This window comes from Myxine glutinosa, chromosome 10 (assembly GCF_964187855.1).
Source record: "Myxine glutinosa chromosome 10, kmMyxGlut1.1, whole genome shotgun sequence".
Classification (NCBI taxonomy): Eukaryota; Metazoa; Chordata; class Myxini; order Myxiniformes; family Myxinidae; genus Myxine; species Myxine glutinosa.
Genome location: NC_136270.1, coordinates 87,496,914 through 87,515,795, shown reverse-complemented (window position 1 = coordinate 87,515,795; position 18,882 = coordinate 87,496,914). Strand labels below are relative to the sequence as shown.

The following is an 18,882-nucleotide window of genomic DNA, read 5'->3' as shown; positions in this document are numbered from 1 at the left end:
AGCAGATGGTAGAGGACCTTGGGAAAATGATAAAGTGAATAGAGTGGAACGTTTGTGAAGTACAAAATGCCATTTTTAAATCAAATTTAAATTCAATATTAAGCTGAGTCTATGGGTCTATCACTGGGCCATTACAGACAGGCCGGTGGTCTCTCCGTCTTCTGCCGCCTCCTTTCTGGTCTTGCACCCTATGCTCTGGGTGCCTCCCCACAACCATTGTTTGTCTAAGTCTGTCTTTGTATTGGCCTTCAACTCTGCTAGTGGTGTTTCCTCTCTCTCTCAACTGTTCCTTTGGTCTTGTTGTGTCCCGATCCGTTCAATGTACTAATTCTAGCTCTTCATGAGCCTCGACCATGTATACAAAAAATAAAATTCGTCAGCAAAGGGACAGGTAAAAATGCCTCATAAAACATACAGGGTGAATTACCATGCCTGTAAGGACAGGTTCTTTGTTAGTAAAATAAAAAATTGCCTTGTATGATTTGACTATAATAATGCTTGACAAACTGCTTAATGTCTAAGCAATGGTTTAACAGATTTTGATTAAATCTAGAAAATAGAATTTGATGGCAACATGAATCGAGCAACGTGGCTGCGTGGCTGATGGCAACGTGGCTGCGAACACCACGATGGATATGCCTCTGCCTGCATTAGATGAGAACCCACTGTTATGTTTGATCTCAATTACAAGTTACGGAGATGATGACAGAGAAAAGAGAGACAAGTGGAAGAAACAACACGAAATGTTTCTTGAATTCGGGTTACGTTCTGCAAAATGATTCTCAAAGGGCATATGACCTTTGAGCTTTGATCTGTTGAAGGCAAACATTGAACCAGTTCATCTGCCACACTTGTTCCAAGTTTGGTTGAAATTGTATTAATCGCTCACACTCAAAGGTTATTGCAGGAATAAAGATCTTCAATTAAGGTCACATGATCTTTTAAAATCAAATCGAATTGGTTCATAATTTTGGCAATTTTTATTGAAATCTCTTCAGTGGTGTTGAAGTTTTCGTGATGACGAGAAATAAATAAATTAAAAGATAACAGACACACGGACGGACAACCCGAACACATAACGCCTTCGGCTGCGCAGACATGATGTACAGTTCACTGTTCATTATTTTGGGTTCAAATTCATTCATTAAATTGGGATTGTCTACCAAATGTGCTATTCGTTATATCACAAAATCTATCAATAGTGTTCCTTATAATGGGAAAGGGGCCCGTGAGGGAGCTCGCAAGGCATGCCAAACATAAAGGTGCACGTATTTTAGGTTGGGGCTGATTTAGCTCACACAATTCCTATTCAATTCACCTCTTGGACCAAAAACACTGTTCAGGCCGACATATCCACGTGTTTTTTTTTTTACCTCTCCCACCCCCCCCCCCCCTCCCTTCTCATGCCTCCCCCCACCCCAAGCCCTCTCCCTCCCACAAATCTCCCGATGTCCCTGCTCTCCATCTTGTTCTCCCACTCCCTTTATCATACGTTTTATGTTTTATGTGTCAGTTTGTGTTTTTTGTGATCAATGTTAGCTCTTACACGAGCCTCGACCTTGTATATAAAAAAAAAAAAAAAGTTCCCTCCCTTCCCCTATTCCCCTACTCATACATTTGGCTCATTGGGTACTAGTTTGTCTGATACATATGGACCTGGTCGTTTGGCAAAATTCCCCTCCATTAGGAGTGTAATACAAGGTAAGGTGGGTGGGCACAACCAGCAAAAACCCATTTCTTACAAAAATATATTCAATACCCTAGCTGTTGGATCTTAAAATTGGAATTTGTATAATCTTAGAAAATCCTACCGCTGTGCTCTCAGGATGGTACTGCTGGAAACTAGGGGCTTCATTCAAAGAAAGTAATGGGAATTCACTTGGTTGCATTTTTTTGCAAGGATGTAAAGTGAAAATAAAATCATACTCAGATCTTTTACATCCATTTTAGAAAGGTTTAGCTTCCTTAGAAGTTTATTTTAGTGATCACCAAATGGAGAAAGACCAAATTGTGGACAGAAGTTTCACTCGGACAGACCATGAACAAAAGGCAAGTTTTCCAGCTCACCAAGCACCATTTAATCCCTAGTTAATCCCACCATTTAATCCTTTAATTTAATGTTACTTCCTTGACTACAGGATACATCTCCACGTTCCAAAATCTCAGTGAAAAAGGCTAGTGATGTGGGGGGAATGGGGTAGGAAATCACAATTGTGCATAAGCTTTCAAAACTGCATCACACATATTCTCCCTTCAATGGCAATATAAAAGCTTGACATATCACACACCTCAGGTAGGCTCCAAACAAGTAGAAAACAGCCATCATCATCCCATTCAGCACAAATACCATGTTGACATAGAAATATGCCAGGTCACCCATCCCTGCAGAATAAACAAAGGTAGAAAATTAGTTGCTGGACAAGGTTTACAAAGTGCATGCAAACAAATCAATTCAATGGAAATTCCCTTGTAAATGGGAAACAAAATTCAGTACATTTCAAATGGCATGGGCGGACAGGTTGTCAGTATTGAAGAGTGGTTGATTGCTTGTGTCTGGGTGTATGAAAGGGCACACACACAGACCAAATGATTGCTCAAGTACGGAAAACTTTTGCGGAACGCTTTGTACAACTTCCTTCACCAAAGCTCCTCAACTGTGGCCACCACGCAAGTCCAGATCTAATGACTCCAGCCAACCTTTTGTTGGGTTTCATCAAGGAGAAAGTGTTGACAAACCAGTATAGGACGATTGAAGAATTGCACAATGCAGTCGTGGCCTCTTTCACACAGGTGACTCTACAAATGCTACACAAGTCCAAGAGGATTTGGTGACAAATTCAGTGGTGCATGAATGAATAAGCACATACAGATACAATAACTGATAAATGATTGCAATTACTGCACAATAAAAGCTGGACAGAAAAATAGTTTAAGAACGAATGCTTTACTATATCCCTGCGCATTGTAAGAGGCGACCAAGGGTTGGCGTCAGGAAGGGCATCTGGCCATAAAAACATTGCCTCAAACAGGGAACCATGATTGTCATGGGGCCCGCAAGGCTAACCCCCACTTTAGCGGGGAAAAATGGCCTTAAAACGATCATTCATTCATTCATTCATTCAACGAATGCTTTACTGAGGAGGGGGCAAACTGACTTTCAGGCCACACTGTACAAAGCCACTGTACAATTATCATAAAATATTTTCTTAATCAATTGGCTAATAGCATACCTAAACCACCAGTGCTTCATCTGAAGCTGTAACTTTTTGAAAATTAATTAAATAAGTCATTAATCAAAAATAAATAAATAATTAATCGATTAATCAATAAATCAAAAATATCCTTTATAGCCACATCACTTGGTCACTGGCGTATCCAAATATCAGCTTCCTAGCTCAAAAGGTGCCCGAGATAATGCCCAGAAGAGAAAGAAATTAAATAAGTACTTAATTAATCGATAATAATTAAGTAACCAATTAATTAATTGATTAATCAAAAAACAAAAAACACCGTTTTTCCAAAGCACTTGCTCTCTATTGTGCGGAAATTTCAGCTTCCTTGCTCAAAGGATAGCTGAGATATCGCCCGGACAAACAAACAAGAAAGAAAGAAAGAAAACAAGAAACTGGAGTGAAAACTGACTGAATACTCCCTTTCAGCGCGCATCATTGACGGGCCCTTTTCGGTGCCCGGCAATGACGTCATGCAGCGTCTGGAGATGGAATAGGAAAGGAGCGGTGTACAATAATTAAAACTAAGGCGCCTCACTCAGTCACAAGCACAGACGGGGTGAGGGGCCAAAATCGGGTGACCTATCTCGGGTGTGGCAAAGTGGGAGCGGGAAAATGGGCACGGAGCTGGTGTTGAGATGGGCAGGGCGATGAGGAGAGCAGAACGAACCACTGGCAATGGCGGAAGGACGAAGCCGGCTAAAGGGCCAAGACAGGCAGGCAAAATGGCCTCCTTAAAGTTTTCCACCGCTCAATTCCCCTCACACTCCCTCAAATCTCTTCAGAAATGCTGCGAACACCACCATTCTCCTCACACACCTCTCTTCTTCTCCTCAGAGCTCCTCTTCACTCCTTTTCTGTTTGTCCTGGCTCCTCCCCATTCTCAGTATGGCGAGCCCCACACCACCCTGTTCCCACCAAATTCTCCTCAGAACTGACTCCTCTTTGCTCCTCCCTCATCTCCCTTGACAAAGCTTAGACTCCACCCCCATCCAGTGGATGATTTTAGGTCCACCCCCTCTCTCCTTGCCTCTCACAATGTGATGGCTATCTGCCTCGATTTTCTGGGCTTTTGTGAACAGTGTTCAATGGAGATGTCACCCGACACGCCCGGTGGAAGTTTACATGAGGTTTAACACACATTTCCAAAACCTTAATCCCTCTCTTATCTTCTCACAAGCACGACCCTCGTATCGTGCACAAACACAACCCTTAGCCTAACAAATCCTTACTTCCTTACATCGTGATTGGCTTTCTACTCGCACGTGGTCCATGCTATTCCTACACAGTTCTATCTTTTCTGAGGTAATCTTTATCCTCACCCATAAATGCAACAATATATATCAAATCAAATAAAATTCACTGTATGCACAATTTGCTGTTGTGGGTCACACATGCCTATAGGGCTCGATGAAGACAGAGCTTTTTGTAAAATAAAAAGGATAGGTTTCCACATGGTTTCTTTTGGTAAGAAAAATGTGTTGCGGTGTCAAACCACACATATGAAGGGTTTGGAACAATCACCAATATAAATAAATAAAAAATCAAAAAGTTATCACAACAAATGTCTGCGTTTGGCTGTTTTGTGTCAATTTCTCCTGGACAAATGAAATGCCGGATTTAATGGAAGAGAAGATTGTTATGACCCCCAAATTTGCACCACTGATATCATTTGCACCTGAAAAATGATGATGACTATACCAGGTGCAAATTTCTTTGACAACTTTTCTTTTTTTTAATACTTTGCTATAGCCTTATTAAATTTAGAAGTTTCTCACATAATGCAACAAGGTCACATGACTTTATGTGTACAAAAGAGGTGTACAAAATAACGTTCTGACAATGCCTTATTATAAAAATAAACAGAGGAGCAATACCCCTCGCGCTCACCTTGTAGAATAAACAGTATACTGCACCGACTACGGTGTGTACCCCGGTGTGTACCCCGGTTTAGAATAGGTACTGGTACACCGTATCCCTGCGTGTCGTAAGAGGCGACTAAAATGGTTGGCGTCAGGAAAGGCATCCGGCCATAAAAACATTGCCTAAAAAAGGGAACCATGACAATTACAAATACATATGGGCAAGGTACAGCCCGAAGTACCCCGTGGGGGACCCCACTCCCTCTCGTCAAACCTCAAGGTGGGGAACCCGATCGAAGCAAGGGTGGAAATCACTCCATTTATGATGACGAAACGTCTGATGCCCGACGTGGAGATTGGTTTCTGAGGTTTGGGACATGGAATGTAGGGACAATGACAGGGAAATCAGGAGAAGTGGTGGAAGTATTGGTCAGAAGAAAAGTGGACATATGTTGTGTGCAAGAGATGAGATGGAAGGGAAGTGGTGTGAGAATGGTGAAGTGTAGGCAGGGACAGAAATACAAGTTGGTGTGGCAAGGGTGCCCAGAAGGCGTGCATGGTGTTGGTGTCCTGTTTTCTGAGGAGTTTGTAGACAGTGTGGTGAGTGTGACTAGAGTGAGTGAAAGGTTGATGGTGAAAATGATGATTGGAAAGCTCTTGGTGAACGTCATCTCGGGATATGCTCCGCAGGTTGGTCAGAGCGATGAAGAGAAGGACAAGTTCTGGTGTGCAATAGAGAAGCTGATGGAAAACGTGAAAGATGAGGAAGTTGTTGTGGCAGGAGGAGACCTAATTGGACATGTGGGAAGGAGTATGGACGGTTTTGAGGGAGTTCATGGGGGTTACGGATATGGTGTGAGAAATGGAGAAGGTGAAAGGATTTTAGAGTTTGCTGATGGAGCTGGTTTGTCGATTTGTAATACTCAGTTCCAGAAAGAGGACAATAAGCTTGTTACATACACGTCAGGTGGGTCTACGGCAACCGTTGATGACCTGATGGTGTGTAGGTGAGATAGGGGGCACCTCCGGGACACAAAGGTGATCCCCGGGGGAGGAGGCTGTTTCACAGCACCACTTGGTTGTCTGCGACACAAGGGTGAAAGGTGCGAGGAGAGCTCAGTGGGTGAAGTACCAACCGCGAATGAAAGTGTGGAGGTTGAAAGAGGTGACAGTGAGACAGGAATTAAAAGAGAGGCTGAGTATGGCAGAGGATGATGTAGTCGAGCTTGAAAGTGGTTGGATGTCAATGAAAGATAGTCTGTTGGGAGCCGTTGGTGAGGTATGTGGATGGACAAAAGGACCACCGAGGCACACGGAAACATGGTGGTGGGATGATGAAGTTGGAAAGAGGATTGACAAGAAGAGGAAGAAGTTCAAGGAGTGGCAGAAAGCGAAGGGTATGGGGGCAGAAAAGGCAGAGCATGAAAGTGATAAGGCAGACAAGAAGGCTGCAAAGAAAGAGGTAGCAAAGGCACAGGAGGCATGTAGGAAAATGTTCGGAGACGCTTGGATTTGGAAGAGGGTCAGAGAGCGGTATTCAGGATTGCAAAGCAGATAGCGAAAGAGAGGTGTGATGTGATGGGGGTGAGTTGCTTGAAGGATGAAGTGGGACAAATCGTTGTGGACCCAGATGGAATTAAAAGAAGATGGAAGAGATATATGGAAATGCTGATGAATGCAGATGAATGGGATGGCAACATAGAGAGTAACCCAGTTTTAGGACCGGCAGAGAAGATAACTGAGAAGGAAGTTGAGGAAGCGATAAAAGCAATGAAGAGTAGAAAAGCGGGAGTGCCGACGTGAGTTGTGGGAGATATGTTGAAGGCAGCAGGAAGTTGGGGTGTGAACAGAATGACAGAGATCTGTAAGCTGGTGGTGAAAGAAGGCCATTTTCCAGTGGATTGGGAACCGAGTACCCTCGTCCCTCTATACAAGGGGAAAGGTGACCCTCTGGACTGTGGCTCGTATCAAGCGATAAAGTTATTGGAGCATGGAATGAAGGTATTGGAAAGGGTGATGGAGAGGAGGATAAGGAAGAAAGTGAAGATCGATGAAATGCAGTTTGGATTTATGCTAGGAAGAGGAACGACAGATGCGCTTTTTATTGTAAGGCAGTTGCAGGAGAAGTACGTGGAGAAGAGGAAGAAGTTGTTTCTTGGGTTTGTTGATCTGGAGAAAGCATTCGATGGGGTTCCACGCAAAGTAGTGACATGAGCATTGAGGAAGTTAGGAGTGGAGGAATGGGTGATCAGAGTAGTGATGGCAATGTACGAAAGAGTGCGCACATCTGTAAGGACGAAGGACGGAAACAGTGGTGAGTTTGAGGTGAAGGTGGGAGTGCATCAGGGGTCGGTACTAAGTCCACTACTATTTGTAGCTGTGATGGAGGTGCTGGCTCAGAATGTAAAGGAGGGTTTACCGTGGAAGTTGTTGCATGCAGATTATCAGGTGTTGATTGCAGAAAGTATGGATGGACTGAAGGAGAAGATGAACAAGTGAAAGGAATGTATGGAGACAAAAGGTCTGAAGGTGAATATCGGAAAGACGAACGTGATGGCAAGTGGTAAAGCATGTGGTGAGGTGGAAAGAACTGGGAAGTGCCCGTGTGCTGTGTGCAGGAAGGGTGTCGGAGTGAACTCCATTCAATGTACAATGTGCGTGGGTTTTTCAAAAATGTAGTGGTTTGAAAGGGTCATTAACCAGTGTGGCAGCTACATTCAAGTGTAAGGTGTGCACAGAGGGAGCTGCAGATGGAGGCAATGTTGAGTTGGATCTTGCGTGGAGCTGGAAGGTGTGAAAACATTTTGCTACCGAGGAGACATGCTGAATGGAGAAGGTGGATCAGACTCTGCAACGGTTGCTGGAGTGAGATGTGAATGGAAGAAGTTTCGGGAGCTGAGTGGCGTGCTGACAAGGAGGGGCGTGTCGTTGAAGCTGAAGGGAAAGGTGTATGCTGCATGTGTGAGAAGTGTTATGATTTATGGGAGCGAGACATGGGTAATGAACATAGAGCAGCAAAGAAGGCTGGAAAGGGTGGAAATGCATATGGTTCGGTGGATGTGTGGAGTATCGTTGAGAGAGAGGAAGACAAATGATGAATTGCGAAGGATGATGGGAATAAAGCCTGTGATGGATGCCGTGAAGAGAAACAGGTCGAGATGGTTTGGTCATGTGTTGAGGAAGGATGAAAGTGACTGGTTGAGAAGAGTGATGGAAAGTAATGTCGAAGGAAGTAGAGGACGGGGAAGACCGAGAAAGACTTGGCTAAAGATGGTGGAAGAAGAAATGCGGGCAAGGGGGTTAACAAGTTGAGATGCAGAAAATAGGGCAAATTGGAGAGGATTGCCATGGGGACCGCAAGGCTAACCCCCACTCTTGCAGGGAAAATGGCCTTAAAATGCATGTTGTTGTTGTTGCACTGACTCAGGGTATTTTAAAGCCATTTCAATTCTTGCGTGAAGACAGGGCAGCATGTAGAATCATACGAACATAATCATAAGACTTTAAACAATCTTTATTATCCCGTATCCAGGGAAATTCCTCTGGTGACACCGCAGGTTCAAGCATCATGAAAAAACATCAAAAATAATAAGAAACCAGGGTAAAAGATATGGAAGATGGACTAAACAGCAAAATGGCTAAGAATTTGAATTTAACACTTGAATTGCAAGATATCATGTGAATTGAAGCACAAAGTTTAATGGGTGATGTATAATCTGTGTGGCTGGTTGGCACACCTACCAGAGGTAAACTAGAATGACAATCTGACATCATGACGTTGACCGATATGCCTCCGCCCAGATTATTACATCATCATATATACTTGTACCAAGTGTGATATAGATCCCTTAAACAGCTGTTCTCAAGTGTCACATTTTTACCTGACATGTCCTCTGACCTTTGGTGCTGAAATCCAATTAGTTCATCTTTGCATAATAATATATACTTATACCAAGTTTGGTTAAAATCCCATCACTGGTTCACAAGGTAATGCAGTAACAGAATTTTTACCTAACGAGACCTCTGACGTCTTGACCCCATAATCTGATCCATTTATCTTTACATCATTATAATACTTGTACCAAGTTTGACTTGGTTCCATTCAGCTGTTCTTAATTCATCACGGTAACAAAAACACATCACGGTGAACAGACTCATGGCCGGACAACCCGAAAATATAATGTCTGCGGGTGACTTCGTCAATGGAGACATACAAATAATAAAGCCACAAATTATTCTATCAATTAAGTCCAACGAAAAATGTACTTTTCGTCAACTTACTTCACTGAGAAACCTTAGCAGTCTTAACAAACAGTTAGTGATTATTATGTGGACTTCGAGTTTGGGGGGGGGCGGGGGGGTGGGGAGGGCAGGTTGATGTGGAACTGAAGAAGAAAAGGGAAATGGAGGACAGAGAGATGGAGTGGGGGATGTATAGCAGAGAAGAGTTTGGAGGAAGGGGGGGGGGGGTTCTGGACGCCTTAGGGTGGGGAGTTGGGAATGGGGGGGGGGGGGGGGGTTGAAAGCTCGGAGTGTGGAAGGCAGGAGGGAGATTGAAGAATTCAGGTTGGGGGAGAGGGATTGCTATTGCCTCAGGTTACTATTGCACACAGTCAAAGGGCCAACCAGCTGTGATAATATCAAAACAGTGAAGACCAAGTCTGTAACACTTTCTGGCAAACATGCAACCTCAAAGGTCTTCTTGAGAATGACATGCACTGGCATCAGACTTTGGAGTTTTGCATTGTTTTGTTAGCATCAGCATTGTTTTGTTATTCTGCATCGAGATTGAGAGCTATTCACACTCATGTTGCACTTGTATCATCTTGTCGATGGAAAACAACTTTGGGAGGATCACAAGGAAAGTATTTCAGAGGATTTATTTCACCATCAGCGATCAGCCAGTCTTGACAGTCCCATCAAGTTCACTGATCAATGGCATCTTCAACAAGATTTTCAATGCCATTGCCACTGAGGACCTGACCCTCATATTTTGAGCCACGAATTGCACCAGAAACATCAGTAAAACTAGAACGGCACACGGTTGAGCGCATACCTCCGCCAGGCTGAACAGGTTATGTTTTGTATCCGCTGATAAGCCGGATCTTGTTTCGGACCTGAACCAAAATCTAACCGGCTTGTTCGTCTCACCTAACCAACTAATCCAACCAAGTTTAGTCATAACTTGTCCATAACTTTTTGAATACTATGTTATATTGTATATCGCTTTTTTCCCCGATCACTCAATGGTGGTGAAGAATCATTTAACAATTAAATAATTCTCATATCCGAAACCATATTCAGATCTTCACCAAAATCGAATCGATTCGGTTTTGTCACACCCAACCTCTCAACCATATTTCGACCGAATCCATCCACAACTTTTAGAGATATCCTGCTATATATCGTTTTTGCCCTATCTCCCAATGGTGAAGGATCAATTAAAATATTCTTCTAGCCGGATCTGAACCCGAATCTTCACCAAAATCGAATCGATTCGGTCTTGTCACACCCAACCTCTCAACCATATTTCGACCGAATCCATCCACAACTTTTAGAGATATCCTGCTATATATCGTTTTTTCCCGATCTCCCAATGGTGAAGGATCAATTAAAATATTCTTCTAGCCGGATCTGAACCCGAATCTTCACCAAAATCTAATCATTTCGTCCTTGCCGGATACACTACATCTCTGCCAAATTTCATCCGAATCCATCCACAACTTTTTGAGATATCTTGCTCACAGGCAAACAGACAGACAAACAAACAGGGATGAAAACATAACCAGCATCCACCTTTGGTGGCGGATGCAACAATAATTCAATTTTAATCTTTTCACAATGACCGGATGATGTAAGCACTCCTCATATTACAGAACGTTACAGAGGGTTACAGAGGAATTCCTCCATTACAGAACCTTCGAGGATCTTCTGCATTACAAAACGTTAGAGGAACTCCTGCATTACAAAACGTTACAGAGGAAGTCCTCCATTACAAAACGTTACAGAGGAACTCTTCCATTACAAAACGTTACAGAGGAACTCTTCCATTACAAAACGTTAGAGGAACTCCTCCATTACAGAACATTACAGAGGAACTCCTCCATTACAGAACGTTACAGAGGAACTCCTCCATTACAGAACGTTACAGAGGAATTTCTCCATTACAGAACGTTACAGAGAAACTCCTCCATTACAGAACCGGGTTATCTGCTCGTTATTATAGAATCTATCTTATAATAGAATCTATAATATAGATCATACAACATTCCAGAACACCCTCATTTCATGTACGGCTAATCAAGACCATTAGGCGATTAGGGTTGGCTCAGATGGGGTTATAAAAAAAGCTGGAACTCAATTTAGTAACCAGTTGATAGAAGGTCCCCTTTTCACAGCATGATCTAGCATAAAAGTCTGCATCCCATGAACCCTCCCAGCCACAAAATATTTGCAGCCGTCCAGGCTCTTATTTGTTTCCATAGCCTCCTTTGTGTAGTAGGAGGAAGTATTTACTAGATAATTGTAGATATTGGTAACTGTAGGTCAGACAGGTGCTCCGCATGAACGTGCTTTTCCATCAGGGTCAGCAAAGACTTCTTGAGACTTTTAATTTCTGGATATACTGGTGGCAGCTCTGCTTTACCTAAATGACTGAAGACAATAGGTAACCTCGGACCACTGTGGTTAGACATTTCTCCAGACATTGAGTGATCCCAATCCAGATTATTTCAAAATCTGGAAGACCTACACAATGACAGACCCAACACGTGGTGACAACACCAGCTTGCATCACTGAGAACCTTGATAGCGCAGATACAACTTTGGATGCATCGTGCGCTCAAAAAGATAGAGACAGTTTGACTTTGCCAGCCTGCAAGTGACATTGACACAAACTACCCACCCAATCGAACAGCTGACTTTAAAAAAATGGCTCATGTAGGTAGAACATTTTGTCATAACCAAAGAAATGGAGGAAAGTGAGTAGATGGTCAGTGCAATATAATGGCAAGGGCAATACAATTAGTGCACGAGGAAATTGGATTCAAACTTGTGCCTTCCAGTTACAGGACAAGTTTCATGACAAAGGAAGGTGCCGTCTTCAAATTAAAACATAAAACTTGACTTTCCCCAAAAAGTACAGGCCCACCCCCATCAGTCTCATACCTTCACAGCTCTCCACAGAATCAAGACCATCGCCTCTTTTGACAGTCCAGCACTGTGTCGTTGATATGCCAAATGTGTCACTAATGGCGATGAACACACGATACCATGCAGAAAGGAGCACCTGGAATGGAGGAGATGCATAAGTACTACAAATAATCGAAATAAAAATATCCTTACAGTTAAAATAAAGAAATTATGTACAGTAGGTGCTCATTGAGGGAGGTTTAACAAGCCTCATTGAATGAAGGATAGCAACTTTTCATACAAATTTTCAAACATCAATAAGATCCAGAGTTTCCATGGGAGATTTCAAACAAACAGATGCACACACCGTTGACATCCATGAGATTATGGCAGTGTGTTAAATACTTCAGTTGGAAAGAAATATGTCACCATATTCATCTTGAACACTATTTTAGTGCAGCAAATTCACACTCCAACACATCATTAGATACCATCAATCCATCCGGGGAATGACACATCGATGCCTCGCCCTGCCTCGGAAACACCAGAGGGACAGTTAAATAGCTGGGGCACGATTCAAACCCAGGCTAGACAATGCAGAGGCGAATGTGCACTCCTCTATGCCATCCTGCCTCTTTCCTTGTTGAATCGTAGGCATAGGAGACCATTAAACAATTTTATGTCGAGATTAACACCTGTTAATCTCAACATAAAATAATTTTCCTTATTTGCTCAGTTGAAGGGTTAGTGACCCCAAATGTCAGCTACTCCTTGATTTCCAAGGTAGTTTGCATACCTCAATCAACATTGCATCATTTTTTTTTCATCTGTTTTATTGAAAATGTAGATCAGCTATGAGATACATTCTCTGCAAGTAAAAGACGGAACAGGCTAAAGTCAGTTTGTTTCTTCTGAGTAGTCCATGTCATGTTAATACCATAACAGCATTAGGGAACACCAATACACCACAACACACTTTATCTATCGTAGAACACTAGCAGAGTACCCGCCATATGGGTGATCTTGTTCTAAGCATGCAACACGTTCTTCTGACAAATAGCTTTATTTGGGCAATGTATAGGTAAATGATAGCTTCCTCAATCGCTCCCGAAAATATTTAAAAACATGCATGAATGAATGAACCACCTTTAGAGGCCATTTTTCCCTATAATAATGCATGAAAAGAATAATAATTTCTGAATAACAACCTACTCGCCGATGTCTTGATTCTGAAGCAAAAACATGCATAATGCCTATAATTCAAAACACCTCACTGTACAGGAAAGCTTGGGGCCTGGAATACTGTACTGCAAAGGTTGGGACTTGTAATACCCTTTCCCACCTCGAGGCGGCGCTACACTATATACATTTACATAGATAATTAGTGTCCTCCCCTGCCTCTCCCCAAGACCACCGGCAAAGGTAAAAACAACCCTATACAATAAATGGCGTCATGCTGATCCTATGTAGCAAGTCTGGAGGTAATCAACCCAGAAATGCAGGAGGAGTAGCATGACAAACAAACAAACACTTCTGACATGTCCCTGAATTATATTAAGGATGTCCAAATGGTTCAAAGCCATATACAATGTGCATTTCTGAATCCAAAGAAAATACTAGATCGAAGTCGATCACGCGCCATCGCAGATCCCCACGCTCCCCACCTAAAGCAAAGTTTAAAGACAGCAAAAACGTTCCACCAGGATTGACCAAATGCGATTTTTAGTTAAAATTAAATCGGCAGAACCACCCCCTGGAGCATTAACCAGGGGTCAAATACAAAAAAATAGTTACATATTTCCTGCTTCCCTCAATGTTGATTGCATATACAAAGTTTCATTTAAAATGTTTTGAAATGTGTCCATAATTTTTGGTATTTGACCTTTCAACCCCAGCACAGGGCCCAAGGGGGCGGAGCCAAAATGATTTCCATGTGGTGATCATAATTACCAAGTTTGGTGAATTTCTGAACAACCGTTTAGGAGGGGATGGACGGACAAACAGACAGACCTGATTACAATATCCCCACCCCCTTTTCCCCCCCAAAAAGCTTTGGATTAATAAAATAATAACTTCTCACCTCAGGGTAGAGGTTAAACCTCTCGAGGGTATTGATAACCTGTGGAAACTCAGTTAAATTGTCTCTCATGATTCGCTCCAAACCTGACAAAAACCTCGGAGCCTCTGCAATGGTTTTGTAGTAAGAATAGTACAAGCCCTGCCGCAAAACAAACAAGAGAAAAACAAACAAACATATGAAGCAGGTAATGCTTTGATCAATCAAAAATGATAATAAAACCACCCAATAAAAGTTGAACTCCTCAGACAGAATGACTTCTTTTATGACAATGTTGTGAAATGGAAATACATAGTGACAAACTCTCATTGGGTCTACATACAAAAACAATGTAATGGTGAAGAACATGGTAACCGAGTTGTGCAGAACACTGTAGAGTGAGGGTGGGCATCCTGAGACCAGCTCACCATCTCCGTACGAAAAGTGAGCTCCCGCTCCAATGAAGAAAGATGTGAAAAGTGCCGATCATTTTCGAATAAACTGGAAATGTGGTACCTAAGGTCGTGGAGAAATCGAAAACTTAGAGCGCCATTAGAAAACTGTGATGCAAACAAAATCAGGTATACAATACATGCATATCGACAACATATTGTGATCTGCAACAGGTCACATCCAATAAAAGCTGAGCATTAACACATAAATTACAAGCAATGCCATTGCCCATGACTAATCCATTATGATTTTGGCACTTTTTCCATTCTCATCCCAAGCTGTCCTGGGCCCAATTTGAACAGCGAGTAGCAATGATCACATGAATGACACGTACACTCCAGAATTATATTGTACCACAGCAAAGAATAGCATCATACCACCATGGAGACACCAAAAGTACTCTTGTGTTGGTCAAAACTCACCAATGAAGAAAAGCAACCAGCAATGCTGTGAAAAAAAGAAGCCATGATAACTCCATATCATACTCAAAAGTCATAAAATAAACATTCTCACTGCTTTTGACGTGGTGTACAAGGTCATTGATTCAAAAAATAAACAGAATTATCATCACCATCATCAAAACACACTTTTGAGGTGTGTGTGTGTGTGTGTGTGTGTGTGTGTGTGTGTGTGTGTGTGTGTGTGTGTGTGTGTGTGTGTGTGTGTGTGTGTGTGTGTGTGTGTGTGTCGAAGCTCGGACTGTTTAATCCATCTAGGATCATGGATTAGAAGTACGGGTTATATCTGTGTTTAGATGGTGTAAACATTATGCGACTCTCATATGACATGATCAACAGCGCTCTCGTGTCATAAACTACACTTTGCATGCTACCTGCTGCCCAAACAAAACTCTGATTCGCAATTCTAAATAATTAATGCCAGCTACTTACTACTAATTGTCTGCAAGAGGGATTTGGTTGTCCCGCATTCTAGTTTCAGCGTTTTTACTTATATTTTTTTCATTCAAATGTTTTCAGCATCATCCTCAAAACTCACTCTTAGTTGAGCATCAACTAAAAATTTAGGACTCATACACAAAATACGTGGCTCTTTTTTGGGGTTCCATATTGGACACTATAATGCATGATGGTGTCACATGTGTGGCACTCTCTCCCACCACTCCACCCGCCCCCACCCCCCACCCTCTTGATACTACACATGCACCCCAACACCCTTTTCTCCCAACACCCCCTAACCCACCGTGATACTCCGAAAAACACCCACCAACACCCCTCCCCCTTTCCCCCCCAAAGCGTCACGTATTTTGTGTACGACAACTGAAGAGGTCGACGATGTACATACGGATACATTTGTACGTATAGCAAACCGTTAAAGTGGAGACAGTAATAAACTATGCATTGCACATCAAATAAAAGAATGAATGCCCAGAACACCGTTACTCGTTCATTCAGAAGATTCGCGTCGGTGATTGGACACTGACACTTTGCACATGCAAATCACTATCGCATGATACTACACATACCACCTATAAATAGCACATGATACTACACATGCAACCTATCAATATAATAGACTACACATGCTACGCATCAATATCACATACTACACATGCTACCTGCCAATATCATATAATACCACACATGCAATCCATCAATATCATATGATACTACTCATGCAACCCATCAATATCATATGATACTACACATACCACCTATAAATAGCACATGATACTACACATTCAACCCATCAATATCCCATGATACTACACATGTAACCCATCAATATCATATGATACTACACATGTAACCCATCAATATCATATGATACTACACAAACCACCTATAAGTATAAAAAGCACATGATACTACACATGCAACCCATCAATATCATATGATACTACACATGCAACCCATCAATATCACATGATACTACACATGCAACCTATCAATATCACATGATACTACACATGCAAACCATCAATATCACATGATACTACACATGCTACCTGCCAATATCACATGATACTACACATGCAAACCATCAATATCACATGATACTACACATGCAACCCATCAATATCATGATACTACACATGTAACCCATCAATATCACATGATACTACACATGTTACCTATCAATATCATATACTACACATGCTACCTATCAATATCACAAACTACACATGCTACCTATCAATATCACATGATACTACACATGCAACCCATCAATATCATATGATACTACACATGCAACCTATCAATATCACATGATACTGCACATGCTACCTATCAATATCACATACTACACATGCTACCTATCAATCACATACTGCACATGCTACCTATCAATATCACATGATAATACACATGCAACCTATCAATATATGATAATACACATGCAACCTATCAATATCATATGATACTATACATGCTACCTATCAATATCACATAGGCCTACTACACATGCTACCTATCAATATCATATGATACTACACATGCTACCTATGAATATCACATGATACTAGACATGCTACCTATCAATATCACAAGAAACTACACATGCAACCTATCAATATCACATGATACTACACATGCTACCTATCAATATCACATGATACTACACATGCAACCTATCAATACCACATGATACCACACATGCTACCCATCAATATCACATACTACCTATCAATATCATATGATACTACACATGCTACCTATCAATAATCATATGATGGGACTCACCAATGGTCCAGTGACTCAGATTCCGCCAGTTCAAATCTGACCTCGAAATTCGAGTCCGCGTCGCGTGCTCCGCTGATCTTTGCCGCACGGTTGTCCGAGACGAACCTCCAGTCTTCCTGCGATTCCCGGCCTGGGACCCCGAGGAGGGGACATCGCGCCCAGCACGCTGCCTGCTCCCTCGGCTGGTTCCCCCCATTCAAAGATTTCTTTGGAATCGCACTGGAATCACCCGACCCGAAAAGGGCTCAGGAAGCAACGCGGAAATGTTCTCACGTGGCACTGAATAGCAGGCGATCCAATGAGGATCCGGGACTTTACAGGCCTTTTTACCGTTATCCAATCAGACTACTTGTATACATACACACGTTCTAAAACGAACCGTTAAAGTTCGACAGGAATACACTGAGAGCGTTATATCGAATAAAACATCGTATCTGATGGCCGAGAAGTTAGAACACCATTTATTTTTATTTGAGTTGAGAATCGATTGAGAGGCGCATCACCTGCTACACGATTGGCTGAAAGCAGGGCGCGAAGACGCGCCTTCTCCAGTATACTATATTCCTAGATTCCTAACACGATAAAACTATATTCCTCGTCAGATTGACGCCTTCTCCAGCAAGTGCCACGCCCTTCACAGAAAATGACACGCCCTCCCCATAAAATGACACGCCCTCCCCATAAAATGACACGCCCTCCCCATAAAATGACACGCTCTTCCCATAAAATAACACGCCCTCACCAGCAAACCCGCTTTCTCCAGAAAAAGACAAGGTGGAAAGAGATGCGCTTTTAATAAAAAGACACAGCTTCCATAGTAACAGTAACATCCACATCTTTCTGCGCACCTTCGATGGCAAACCACTACCTTTGGATCAGGGAGGGTGTGTGTGTGTGTGTGTGTGTGTGTGTGTGTGTGTGTGTGTGTGTGTGTGTGTGTGTGTGTGTGTGTGTGTGTGTGTGTGTGTCGTCGGTTATTATACCTCCGCTACCAAAAGTGAGAGGACGTATGTTTTCAACCTTGTCTGTTGTCTGTTTGTTTTGGGGGTCACCAATGGCTGCTGCTCGGCTTCACAATCACTGGCAAATCAGTGTAGACGGTAGTGCTTCTGTTACACTCGTGGGGTGGATTGTTTAATGATGGTGAAGGAACTGCGCTCCAACGCGAGTCGAAAGAATTGACGCGACCAAAGACGGAATTCGTCCGAGTTGCTTTATTGAAACAAAACAGCTCAGGTATTCTGACAAGCCCGTTTATCGGGCAGCAATATATATACACATTTATGTCGGGAAGTTTGCCCGGCAAAAGCTATACCGGGCATGCCCGGGTATCAAGGGCGAGCCTTGGAAAGGCGAGTCTGGACCTGCCCGGGCGTGTTTGGCTGCGGCCTGGCAAGTCGAGGCTGGGCGTGCCCGGGCGCTCTGGGCGAGCACTGGAAAGGCGATAG

At 42.6% G+C, this 18,882-nt stretch overlaps 1 protein-coding gene across 1 annotated transcript in view; it reads right to left on the bottom strand.

Annotated features, from left to right (window-relative positions):
- DPY19L1 (dpy-19 like C-mannosyltransferase 1) overlaps nucleotides 1-18,054 on the bottom strand; it is a 131,978-nt gene extending 113,924 nt beyond the window's left edge. Inside the window, exons 1-6 of the mRNA XM_068126592.2 lie at nucleotides 17,435-18,054; nucleotides 15,155-15,179; nucleotides 14,708-14,795; nucleotides 14,304-14,441; nucleotides 12,260-12,380; nucleotides 2,289-2,382 (exon numbers count right to left, since the gene is read on the bottom strand). Of these exons, the coding sequence (XP_067982693.2) occupies nucleotides 2,289-2,382; nucleotides 12,260-12,380; nucleotides 14,304-14,441; nucleotides 14,708-14,795; nucleotides 15,155-15,179; nucleotides 17,435-17,630 (662 nt within the window). The 5' untranslated portion in view covers nucleotides 17,631-18,054. The remainder of the gene's footprint in view (nucleotides 1-2,288; nucleotides 2,383-12,259; nucleotides 12,381-14,303; nucleotides 14,442-14,707; nucleotides 14,796-15,154; nucleotides 15,180-17,434) is intronic.
- Between the last annotated feature and the right edge of the window lie 828 nt (nucleotides 18,055-18,882).